This window comes from Rhinolophus sinicus, chromosome 17 (assembly GCF_057876585.1).
Source record: "Rhinolophus sinicus isolate RSI-liver-muscle chromosome 17, RSI-T2T, whole genome shotgun sequence".
Classification (NCBI taxonomy): Eukaryota; Metazoa; Chordata; class Mammalia; order Chiroptera; family Rhinolophidae; genus Rhinolophus; species Rhinolophus sinicus.
The window spans coordinates 27,281,179-27,294,962 of record NC_142517.1 but is presented as its reverse complement, the minus strand read 5'-3'; the positions used below and the strand labels follow the sequence as shown (position 1 = coordinate 27,294,962).

Sequence of the window (13,784 nt, the reverse complement as noted above, 5' to 3'; positions counted from 1 at the left end):
ATGGCTCAGCTGGGGAGGCAGGTTCAAGTCCATTAGACAATATGACTTTAAAGGAGGTAATACCACGTTGTGAACAAACCATGGGTCTTGCATTTTGATGAATTTGAGTCCAAATCCTGATTCTGAATCTTACTTGATTAAGTAACTCAAGCCTCTGTCCCTTCAACCTCTTATATGAAAGTAGAGATAATAATAACTATGAATTAAATGATAATTATATAAAACACTTACCAGAGCGATTAGTAAAATAGTAAATACTAATATTAGTTATTCCACACATCAGCTTGCTCTAATATTTTAAGTAGTTCACACACACACATGAACTAAAATCTTATCTTCATTTCTGATTATGGTTTTGCTTGATTTAGAATTTCCACTAGACTTCTAAAATATTGTTATTAAACTATAACTCCTTTCTGAAACTTCATGATGTCATTTGAATTTAACACTATTTCTAATTTTAAAAGGTTTTCCAAAATGTTAATTGGTATACTTTCTGGATTTCTAATAGCTTTTTTTTTTTAAAAGCATTTTACAACCATGAAACAAATACAGAAGAATTTTTTTTACCAAGATCATAACATAAGATTACTGGCATCTGGACTACAGCTGAAATACAAGTGGCCAACCTACGGAAGAACGTTCACATCAGTAAATAGCTGTATCTCTCATGCTAGATATGACCTTATGGAGTGATTAGTTAAAAGTGAGGTAAAATTTCATGGTCAAAATTAATATTGTATTATTATATGATAATATCTCATTTTCATGGGACTATCCTACTGTTCTTTGTTGCTCCAGAAGATATCAGAAAAAGTATAATAAAATATCATTCTTATTTTTTTGTTTGTTTGAGGGAAACCTCTGTATGCCAAGCGCTATGGTAGGTACTAAATACACAAAGATTTTTAAGAAAGAGAAGAAGGAGAAGGAGAAAGGGAGAGAGAGAGAGAGAGAGAGAGAGAGAGAGAGAGAGAGAGAGAGAAAACTTTGCCTTCTGTAGTGCACAGAGATAAAACTACTAACAGAGTGGGAGCCAGGCTTCGTACTGTTAATGTGGGACCTTACAGATAAACGAGGGGAGGAGGCTCAAATTATCCATGTGGTAAAGGATTAGAATTGAAATTATCAGTATGAACTTATGTTTAGTGTAATATAGATAGAGATGGTTACATATAAAAAAGTTTAGGTATATATACGTACGGGAGTTAGCGTACACCATACTTTCCTTGCTCTGTCGGCTGAGAGCTCCAAGGAGTAATGACACCCTAGTAGCCACATGTATACCTTGCATCCAGATCTTGGTGTCTAATACCATTCTCCAATAAAAGGAACCAGAACTCCTTGGAGAAACAGCTGATTCTAAGATAGGGCAGGAAACATACAAGATGAGCCTGGAGCATCTTTTAGTGCCAGAAAGTAAGAAAGTACTTAAAAAACAAAATCCCACACACACAGTGATGGTAGCACCTCAAATGGACAAAGAGGCCACCTGAAAGAGCTCCTACTGGCCAAAGCTGGACAAATGAGCACCAAAAAATAAAATAGTATTGAAGTATGAAATAAATATCCATAAGTATATACTGATAGAATAATTGACTAAATAATTTGAATGAAATAACTGGAGGAGGAAGAGACAAATCTGTGCAGAAGTAGCTATTCTGTCCTCAAGAGGGTGAAGCTAACTCCCCACTCCTTAAGTGTGGGGTACACATTGTGACTTTCTTTCAAAGAGTACAGTTTGGAAAGGGGGGGGGGGATGGGTGTAACTTGACAGTGGAGAAACCTGGTAAACCCTGTCTCTGCCAGGTGATCAATGACATCAGTAAGTCATAAGTCATGTTGATCAAATGTGCTGTTTGTATGATATGATGAAAATGGTACTTTCCCTCTGTTGTCTTCCTCCCCCAAATTCAAAATCTCAGTCTAATCCTGGGAAAAACAGACAAATCCCAACCGAAGGTCATTCCACAAAATACCTAACAAAAATATTCCTCAAAACTGTCAAGGTCATCAAAAACAGAGAAAGTCTGAGAAATCGTCACAGCCAAGATACGTAATGAATAAATGTCATGTAGTATCTTGAATGGCTTCCTGGAACAGAAAAAGGATACTAAGTACAAACTAAGGAAATCTGAATAAACTATGGATTTAAGTGCATTATAATGTAAAAATCCTGGTTCATTACTTGTAACAAATGTGCCATACTAACTTAAGATGTTAATAATAGGGGAAAGTGGGTGTGTAGTATATGGGAACTCTCTATACTTTATTCATATTTTCTGTAAATCTAAAAATGTTCTAAAAGTTTGTTTAAAAATACTAACCACATTTTAATATGATTAGGGAATGCAGTTCAGGAAGAAAGGCATATGAACTGTGGGAGAAAAGTGGCAGAGGAAAAAAAAAAAAAGAATTCCAAAATGCTTCTTAAAGATTTTAACTCAAAAGGAAGACCAAATGGTCTTGTATTTTGTGTCATGTCTTTGAATTTATCCATTTGTATAATGTACACATTTTGGGTATTCAGCTTACAGTCTGTTAATGTCAGTCTTTATAATAACCAAACCAAATCCTTTGATTTTTTAGAAAAATAAGCCACAATGTACCAAAAGAAAATGAATAACAATCAGATTTGGTGGGTTATGGAAAGAATTTTATATTTAACAAAGCATGACCTTCTCTTTCTTCAACATAAGTCTAGGAAAATAAATAACCCTTTGGGCATCAGTTGTATGAGTAAAACAGACCTTACTGACCCAGATACACTAAAATTACACCTGGAATTATGTTAAACATTGAGGCCTTGTGTGATTTTTTTTTTCCAAGGTGCTCCCTACCCTTACAATGCTTGTCTCCCACATATTTCTTTTCTAAGTTCAAAATCTTCATCATCTGTCATGGCTCCCCTCAGATATCTCCTCCCCAATGAGAACAAGCTGCTCGTGTCTCTGAGTGGTCATAATTGTGTGTGCCTCCATTATCTCATGGACTTAAAACAATTTTGTGTAGATGTTTATAAACAATGCTTATAGATGTCGTTTATAGATGTTTTTTCCCATGTGAGTGTAAGCTTGAGAGTAGGGTCAGCACTATTCTTGCTCTCCACACAGTGTCTGATGTTCATTCATTTCTTCAGCAACTATTTATGGCAGGCCTGCCATTCAATGCAGTTGGATGAACAGGAGGCAGAAAATGACAGAGAAAAATTAGCTACTAAATGTCAATGTTGTTGGGAAAACTTGCCAAGCCAGGAAAGGTCTGAAAATAAGGAGGAGAAAAATATTGACACAGGTCAGCTTTCCTGAAAGCATTAACAGAAACCTTCTATTCCAGAACTGATTTATTTTTCCAGCCAGTGTACATGCTTCTAAGTTAAAGGGCTCTCCTCTACCACTTGGCCCATTTTATGTGATCTGGGAGCACTGTGGTTTGTGTATAGAAAGCTGGTAGACTCAGCGTGAGGAAAATAAATCTAATTAATGTTCATTTCAAAAGAAAACATAAACGAACGGTAAGAATTTAGGGCAAGGAAATAGACAAAAACAGTTTTTTCATGGCAGAGGCCTAAAGTCCAACTTGTAACTGTCAAGCCACTGCATGGTTTCTTAGAAAAGAACTTTGTTTCCTTTTGAAACTTTCTACTAAAGCAAAAGGTTGCTGTCTACATACCTACAATTACATATACATTGTATTTATTTCAAATACCATTTTTGTGCGTGTGCTCTTATGTTATACGTGGTTTCCTATTTCTCTAACATAGATTAATTTAAATTCAATTTTTTCAGAGAATCAGTACCAAAAGTATATTTTTAACTACCGCTGTCAAACAGTTTCAGATAGGGCCATTGTAAGCTGATATTGTGTTGCATTCTATCCTGAGGTCTTCTTTCCTCAGTCAGGCCTCCCCATGTTTTTCACTGACCCTTCAAGCAGTCTTCACATCGCATGATCCATGCACTCAGAGAATGCAGAAATAATTTCTGATTTTATACAAGGATATCGAATGCTCAACCCCAATTTTTTTTAATTCTCCAAAACAATTAGCTTCATGGAAAGTAATTATCTTCCATACCAATGTTTCAGAATCACAGAAAGCTGTTGATAGTAAGATTTCAGTATATATTTCTAAAGTGCCCGATGCCGTCTCCTCAAGTCTGTCATTGGCCATTCTCCATTAACTCTTCCAAAGTCTTCCTGAAAAGCCTGCTGTGCCTTCACAGCTGACCCTGATTGGTGCACAGAGAAGCCTCCCGCCATTCTCTAGGGAACCAAATGCTCTCTCTCAGGAAGGGACTGATTCTGCCACCTTGCTAAGGTCCCCATCAACTTTTAATAGACTCTAATCCATTCTATTTTTAATAGTAGGGCATATTGAACCTATTAATTTTGAAAATATTTAAAATGGCAGATTGATTCTGAAACAATAAATACCCGATGAACTGTTAATATAACTACAGATTTTAAATGCCCTAGTATGGCAGTGCCTAAAGCATTCCACCATGGTATCAGCTCAGCTGAGTTCAAATCCAGTTTTTCTGGACTCCTGAGCATCATTCTTCTGTCCAGATGCTCTCTGAGGAGCACCTACTGTGTGTCCCATGCCAAGGTCAAGGTGAGCAGGGCTGTTAGAGTGGTTCATTTAAGCTGACCCTCAAACGGGCTAAGTGTCCTCATCTTTAAAATAGAAATCATAATGCCCATCTGTAAAAATGGAATGGTTCCTCCTACATACGGCTTCTCTGCTACCACCTCCACGCTCTCCCCCTTGCTTGTCCCTAAAGGATGACCTCATGAAGCTTCCCTGCTGAAGCTCTTCAAGATGAAATGATCTTCTGGAACCAGACCAGGCCAGTTCACAGGAAGCTACGCCTCTGGCCAGAGTTATTCTGGAGGCTTTCTGTGTGGCACTGCACAACCAAGAGAACAGTGCCCCTGGTCATGGCACGCGATCTACCCAGAAAATGCCTGGGTTTCCTCCAGCCACTTGCTTATTCTTCCCAGGTTGTGAATACAAGGTGCCCAATCAGATGGAAATGACACAGTAGCTCCCTTTTTATTGAAAAGGGGTTTTTTGGTTTGTTTTGTTTTTTTCTCCCATGTGAGTTGCTTGGAGATTCCTCATGTACCGTTAATTAAAACAAGAGAAAGATGGATAAAATACCACTTGATTTAAAGCATCGACATTCAAATCCATATTCTATTAACTGGATCCACTCCCAACTAAACAGTTGTTTGAAATTATTAGCTGACAGTGTTAAAACAGAAGAATGTATTTCTAAAGGTGTTTGTGTGTTGAAATATAGAGCATAACTCGGGGGAGAATCTAATGTGTCATGCGATGTGTATTTGTTTCTAGATTCTGTTAGAAGCTGTGTAGCCAAGTTGTTCTTCACCTGCTCCCTGAAGGGTCATTACTGCCTGTACAGCAAGTCCAGTTTTATGCTCATCAGCCCAGAACCACAGGCATGGATCCACGTCATGTTTCTGTTTCAGCAGGTGTGTGATGTGTGTCCGTCGTGGCTCCTTAATGAGCCGGTGGGTTATGCGTTCATAATCACTTCTACTGAATTATTCTGTGACCGAAGCTGATATGTAGATAATAGCAATACATACACATTTCATTACTGATTTGTAACAAACATTCTCTATATTTTAGGATAGTTTCCTTATAAAAGACCCTGGATTACTCATCAGGAAGCCAAATCTCTTAATAGCTTGAATATCCTTAGCTTTAGAAAAGAAGAATGAAAGGGAAATACTTTTTATTAAACAACAGGAACAACAACAAAATCCCAGCTTATTTGGGGGGATAGCTTTACTTATGCGGGGCTAGCCTTTATTGATAGTCATTCAATCTCCAATTAGTTTTTGTGCCATTTTTTTCTTTTTCAACATTGTTAAAAAACTGGAATGCTACTTTTTTTCCCATGGAATATATGTATATAGGTAAATTTACAGGAAGAGGAACTTTAAACTTAACAATGAAAAATTTGATGCAAAGATTTTAGCTTCAAAAGAGATTCATATTTGGAAATACTTACCTTGAATACATTGAACTTTCACATAAAATTCAAATACAGATTACAAAATGTTAGTAATGGAGGGGATCTTAGATATTATTTTTACAGCTAAGAAAATTAAAGGGTAGAACTCAGACCACTTGACACCTAATCCAGTTGTCTTTTCATTGTGGCCCTTGTGTTAAAAAATAAAATAAGGGGATGCAGGAAGCAGCAGGGAGGTAAGAGGCAGAATAAAACAGAACACAAATGTTATAAGATAGTTAAAAATTAGGCTAAGTGATAAGATAGTTTATTTACTTCTGTTAAAAAAATATTTCTATAGATGATGTAATACAGAATTTTACACCTGAAATCTATGTAATTTTACTAACAATTGTCACCCCAATACATTTAAAAAATAAATTTAAAAAAAAAGATAGAGGAGTGACCAAAAAAATATATATATATATATTTATAGTAGCCCCTACAAAAGTCACAAACTAGATAGTTATATTTCTTTATAAAGGCAGACTTATTAAGAAAAAATAAACTTTAATGATGAATGTATCATAATCATAAACTAGAACTATAGTAATTAAGAAAAGAAACAGCTTAGATGTGCCTTAAAACTATCATCTTTTCCTATATTAAGTCTTCTTAATACTTAATAACATCTCATAGAGAACACCTCACATTTTGATATGAATCAAAATGGAATATAAAAAAAAGCATTGCTCTCCCTTTTCTTGAAATAAAGGCCATATTTTTTTCTACTTACATTTTTCAAATAGTTTTTATCAGTGATTTTGTATTTGGTTTCATCTTTGGCTTTCTTCTTAACTGCTGTCAGTTTTCTGAAAACAAACCAAGAAAACTCACTTTTATTTTTGCCCCTGGGTCTTATTTTATTGACTTAGTCTGATTCTCTGTCTTCCTTTTAAGCAAAATCACCAAAAAGCATCTGTTTATGCTGCTTTTCTTCTTTGTTCATTTTACTATAATTGTTCCTTTCTTTTTCCACAATTTTGACGTTGTGTGGTCTGGATGAGCTCTGACTCCACAATATCAATAAAAGATTTGAATAAAAATCAAATGTTTGACTTAAGGATTACAAACCCAGTACTAGCCTTGTAAGCAGGGCCAGACTCTTTCTCTTCTCTTTCAATTTAACACATTCATGGAGCTCTCAAATTCACTGATTCCAGTCTAAATGCTCCTTTTTGGACTGGTGATTAATTATATCAGGTTCTGCTCTTCTTTTAAATGAAAAATCATGCTCTGTATAAGTTTCTGATAATAATTGAGGAATTCATTATGGCTGCATAATCAATTTATCTGTTACTGGCTCTGAGCCTTTTATTATCCGTGGGCCACTTACTCAGAGTATAAAATTCTGCACCATTCCCCACTCAGTACAAAAACAGATCATCTTGATGATAATAATGAGATTTTTCTGGAAGAAACTAATTTTTATTTACTAAATAGAAATTTTGTATACACAAACCACCTGGAGAGTCTCATACTTGTAAGTCAATGCTTAGACGTTGTTGACATAGAAAATAGCATTTTATAAGCTAATACCATTATTTTATCAATCATACCTCAACATAAAGTACAATATATATGATATACATATAATGTTTTATGCCCTTTGATGTTCTGTACGTTTTTATAAAATGTTTCCCTTGAATTACAACTTTCTCCATTTAGAGATACATTACAATGTGTAAATGACTATTAAACATGTAATTGATTAGTAAATATACAAACACAACTTAAATCTTCCTTTGAAACTTTTATTTTCATTGACTTAAATATACATATAAATATGATTTTCTTTACATTAACAATCCTGTTATCTAAAACTTAGAATATCTTAAACCTCTAGGGATTATACATTTTACATTTTAGGATTAAAAGTGCTTTTGTTTCCTACACACCCACTCATACATCATATTTGAGTAGTTGAATAATGAATACTTAGTTATTGAATTTCTAGTCTTCACAATCCACTCTGATATTTGTAATCTAGATTTAATTTTATACCTTAATTTTCAGATCTCTGAAAACATAAGTATGAACATTTATATTAACCGTTTTCCAATTAGGTAACATGCTTGGGAAATTGATCAAGGCAAACACTACATTAAAAAGGTTAAGCATATTTATAGAGATTGATACCAACTGCCTTGAAAATCCTATTGAATAATTTTAAATTTCTGTTAAAAAATGAAAAACCTAAAATATATGTTTGATCTTCAAGATAGATTTCTTTGTTGTTTTATTTAAATTTAAACCATGTTAAAGTTCAAACCAAGAAGCTCAAATAGTGCCTTGCAGTCAATCAAACAATATTATTTGGACAAGAAATAACATGTTATGTTTTTCTCATTAATGCCCCTTCAGAGCCTATTTCCGGAGCCCCTGTCCATACAGAGCCATTCTGTGCAATTTCTCAGATCTCTGTGGGAGAAGACCCAGGCAGAGGGTGCTCGCAGCTTTGAAACAGCCATGATGGAGTCCACATTTTTGCAGCAGAAGGTAAATAAATGCTTCTTTCTTTGGAACTGTTATTATAAACTTGAGTCAAGATTATCTTGAAACGGTATGCCTTTTTCTCAACAGAACATTTTTTTCCTTCTTTCCTTTACCTTCTTTTATCACTATCAAAAAAACCACTTATTAAGTAATGATTTTCATGTCGTGCTACAGTGGACTCAAGACCGAGTGACATCAGTAACAGGGTCATTCATTGCCTCTTGTGACTTTGTTAAATTAACATTTGTTAAGTGTAGCACAGGGTGCCAGATGGTGAGCCCCGGCTCAACAAAAGACCACAGAAAAATCAAAATAAAGAAGTTTATTAGTCACAGGTCCTGCAGGAAGTACGCAGCAGGCCTTGAAGAGCCATGAGGGGAGGTCAAGGCAAGGTGCAGACAGAGAGAGAGGCAGGACCGGGGACACATGCCTTTATTTGGGTCTGTAGAGTGAGGTTCCCAGGCTAAGGCCACATTAGGCAATTCAAGTCAAAAAGAGCGCTTTTTGGTAAGCCCCACAGGAGTCTTCTCTAAGGGACACACAAGGGGAAGGCCCTGGGAAGCAGGGGAGACTTGATCACAAGGGCTGTTGGGGAAGTCATATCAGAAACTTATATTTGCTTGTGACTCTGCAGGCTGTTAACTAGAGCAATCACTTACCTTAGGGGGCTGGTGTCAGTTTAAGGCCCTCACAGGTCATTTGGCCAAACAAAACAGATACCGAGGCAGCAACATCATGGAGTAGCTAGGCTAAAGTCTCAACATTGCTGTTTGAGGTTCACACGCTGACATAATATTCCCATTCAGAGCCACTCAAAAACTACACACATGGTATGAATTAGAAAACATTTTACAAAAGAAGACCATGGACTCGAGGATTGAAAGGGAAAGAGCATCAGGGAATTGGGCTTCAGGTTCTTCAGTGCTTTTCATTTCTTCCCTCCATACTTCCTCTCTTGTACTCCCCTTGTACTCTGCAACCACCGCAAAGCAAGAAAATGAAAGAAAGGTAAGCAGGAAGAGAGAGAGAATGGTCAGGGTGAGAAAGAACTCTGCTGAGACAGCAAGTATGATTTGAGACACAGAGGATTTTAAGAGTGTGGAAACAGGGGCATAGCTCACAAGACAAGATTGGTCAAGACCTCCTGAGCAGACCTCTGAATTAGAAAATGACCAGACTGGGGAACTGCACCCATCCAGTTGATAGAGTGAAACATACATTGATGTAGTCAGATTTGCATATGAGGAAAGACACAGGGCTGGGTATGGAGAGAATGATTAAAGGAAACCTAACTGGAGACAGGAAGATAACTTAGGAAGCTGTTGCTATAACCAGATGGGAAATGAAGACCTGAACTGAAGCTGAAAGTTATAGGAAGAAGATGAATTCAAGAGCTGTTAAAGAGATAGAATCCACAGGAGTTGGTACCTGATAAGGAAAATGGAACCAAGGACCAAGGATGACTCCAGATGCATCATACGGCCAAATGGATGGTGGTACCATCCTGAAAAAGAGAGACCACAGAGGATGCTGATGTGGAGAAAAGATAAAGCAATCTGGTTTACATATATTGAGTCTGAATTGTTTGTATAGACAACCAGGTGGTGACAGTGGTTGAATTGCCATTGTGGACCTCAGGAAGACCGTGACTGGAGATATGAATTTGGGAGACTTTAAGGTAGCACTTGACCTGATGACAGTCGATTGGATGACTCAGGGAGAATATGTATAATGAGAAGAGAGAACTGTTATTGATCTCTCCTTAGTAAATATTATCAGCTTCTCTAAGTCCTTCCCGTACTCAAAGATCCTGAATACTATTTTGCCTTCAAGAAAACCCAGTATTAAGCTTTGGATGCTTACTGAGCAAACCAGAGATTCTGAGAGTATATGATCATGGTCTCTGTCCTCGTTTTACTATTGAGAAGAGGAACAAACATAGTAATATTAAATAAATTCAAAGTACAAACAAGCAGAAAATTAATTTTAAAAACTATTATCCTGTGAAACTTACTCAATGCTTCCTAACTGCTGAAGGATTGTAAAAGGATGAGAAATGAGTACGATTAATCAGAAGTTTACGAGTATTTAGAGTAAGACACTGAAGACACATTCAACTATTGCATCTTTTTTTTGGGGGGGGGGCTTTGCTTTTAGAATTAGATGCGCAGTCTTAAAGATCAAAGGAAATGCCACAATTGCATCAATGCAAAGTTGAATGGAATTCTTTGCATATTTCATTCAAATTTTACCCTGTTGCATCATGTTTAAAGACAATGCCTCAAATTCTTATAAAGTTTGCATTGTGAACTGTATTTTCACTAGAGGCAACTAGTAAATTAAAACTTGGCAGGCAGCTTCAAGTCCTGAGAGATTTTAAAAAAAAAAAAAGCCTTGGCAAACCAGTTTTGTGTGTGCTCACAAGTAGACTTATTCATATTTCTATGGAACCGATAAATATGCCTCGGGAAAAATTAACTGCAAACCAAACTGTTTCAAACTTTTTTAAGTTTTATATTTTGGTTTATGCATAGGTAATAGAAAAAAATTTTGATATCTGGAAGGTACATTGCGTGGCAAAGGTATCTACCTGGGTATTTCTCAAACAAATTGGTTTTCTTCTATTTTTTGTGAAGTGTTCTGCTCACTAAATTCAAAATAGCTGTGAGAATGGTCCAAAGAATATTTTAATGTTACTATATAAGCAGTGTGTACACACACCAGTGATTTGAAAGTGATGAGTGTGTGTGTGTCTGCTGCTGTGATGAAGTTAACACTGCAGCAAAGTGGATGCAGGATTCAGCAAAGAAGGAAGAAACTCCTGAGAAAATGCCTAAGTCTCTAGAATAAAATTCTCTGGAAGGCCTATTATTGTAGTTGCTTTTTAATAGAATCTTGGGATTTTAGAACTCAAAATCAATAGTAAGATATCTACTAACGTGCAAACTGCTTGAGAGCAAGGATTGCACCATGTTTACTATTGTTATTCCAGGGTCACACAGCGTCTGGCATATGTTAGACTCTCAGTATATATTATGGGTAAATAATGAATGAATAAATGAATCCTGTTATTTTCCAGATGTTAAAATTGGAAGCAAAGGGACCTATTGAAGGTCATTTAGCTAGTCAGTGGCAGAGCTAGAGCATAAGCACATACTATGGTGACATCAGGGCTGTCATCCATGTAACTGGTTCTTCTCTACTGTGGGCACATACGAAGATGACATTTCCCTGCCTCTGGAAGTAAGGCTTGGCCGTGTGACCTGGTTCAGCTACTGAACTCTGAGGAGGGATATGTGTCACTCCAGGCAGAAGCTTTTAAAAGCTAGTGTATGATTCTCCAAGTCCCTCTCTTTCCATACCATGGTGATTATAGAAACAAATGTCAATACTGAGTTGCCAGAACATGAACACAGAAGAACAGAAGATGAACCTGGAATTCCAAGCTACCACATGGAGGACTGCTGCTCTGGAGAGCCACCCAGACACACCACACCATTTGCATAGGGAAGAAACACTCTTTTCTTTTGTTAAAGACTAAAGTTTTGGTGTTAGTGATGGCAGCACAACCTACCTCTCGACTCATATACCTACGTACCAGAGTAGTTAAACATGTTGGCTCTAAGGCCAGATGACCTGGGTTTAAAACCGCATTCTGCCACTTTCCAGTTCTGAGGCCTCTGGCTCTGTGTCCCAGTTTCTTTACTTGTACAAAGATGATAATATTAGTACATGCTTCATAGAACTGTTTGAGGACTGAGTAAGTTAATACACAGAGAACTCTCAGAACAGTGGCCACTGTTGTGATCTCTCAATGAATGGTAGTTAATATTCTGATTCCCAGCCAGCCTCTCTCTCTCTCTCTCTCTCTCTCTCTCTCTTTCTCTCTCTCCCCCCCCCCCCACTTCTCTCCCTTCGTCCCTCCAAAAAACACAAGTTCAAATCTGTGCAGATGCGTTAAGAGAAATTCAGAGTAGAGGCAGAAAGATGAACCTAGACAATTTCTCAATTGATTGTACTTTTCTAATTTGATCAGACCAACATTATTAGAAAACATTCTCCAAATGTCAAAGAGGAATTTGCAGGATAAAATTCAAAATATTATTTGCAAACTGTTTACCAATCTTACACAGGAATATAATTGTGAAAATCCTTGTATACTGCTATATTGTTTTTTGTTACAAAAATATAAGAAAAGTTTAAAATAAGTATAATGCATCAGTTCAATAATTCAAATAAGAAAATAATGTCATCTCTACATATTTAAATGGCATTTGATAAAATTCAATATCTGCTTTTAATAATCACACATTTTATATAAAAATTTTATTAATGTCTGTGTCCCTAATTAGACCGGTTTTCCACGAGAGCGTATGTTTGTCATTGCACACCCAGCACCCAGAGCATCACCTTAGCATATCATAGGCACTCAGTGACATGTGTTGACTGAATAAAATGAATGAACACTGTTAATAACAAGCAATGGAAAGATGTTTCCTTAGCATGATAAATATTTGTCTTATAAAAAAATTATACTTAGGGGTAAACTACTGAAGATGTTTTTATTACATACAGAAATAAAACCAGAATACCCACTATGATCTGTATGATTTAGTACTGTTTAAAAGCATTGGCCAACATGAGACATAAGCTCCATAAGAGCAGGGATCTTATCTGTCTTGTTCATACAGAATCTTGGGTGTCTAAAGAATATGCCTGGTTAACAGTAGGCATTAAAGAAATAATTATAATATGTTGAATAAATAGAATACGAGACAGAAATAAGGAGTATACTACTTGAAACAAAGAAATAAAATCAACATTACTTTCAGAAAACAGAATAAAAAAACTATTAGAATTAATAATATTCATCATCATCATAATTAACTTTCACTGAGCATTTAGAATATGCCAGTGACTGTCCTGTGCACTTAATATAAATTGTTTCACTTAATTCCAACAACAACCCTATGAGATAGATAGAATTATTATTCACATTTTACAATTGAGTAAACTAAGTAGAAGAGAGATTAATTCATTTTCTCAAGGTCACAGTACCATGGAGAAAAATAAGTCTTGAATAATCATAGTGACATATCAGGTTCCTGGTTGGGAATAATGAACATTACAAAGATGCTAATACTTCCTAAGTTAATTAACAGGTTAACCAAACTTCAATTTAAATTCTAGCAGAATCATTTTTGATACTTTATGAAGTGATGATAAAATATAAACAAAACG

General features: G+C 36.0%; 1 protein-coding gene across 6 annotated transcripts in view; it reads left to right on the top strand.

Annotated features, from left to right (window-relative positions):
• Nucleotides 1-13,784, top strand: part of VEPH1 (ventricular zone expressed PH domain containing 1) — a 208,538-nt gene that overhangs the window by 153,921 nt on the left and 40,833 nt on the right. For all 6 annotated transcript variants that reach the window (XM_088793803.1, XM_074326922.2, XM_019732040.3 and 3 more), the window contains 2 exons: nucleotides 5,360-5,499; nucleotides 8,412-8,546. In XM_088793803.1, coding sequence (XP_088649929.1) covers nucleotides 5,360-5,499; nucleotides 8,412-8,546 — 275 coding nt within the window. The remainder of the gene's footprint in view (nucleotides 1-5,359; nucleotides 5,500-8,411; nucleotides 8,547-13,784) is intronic.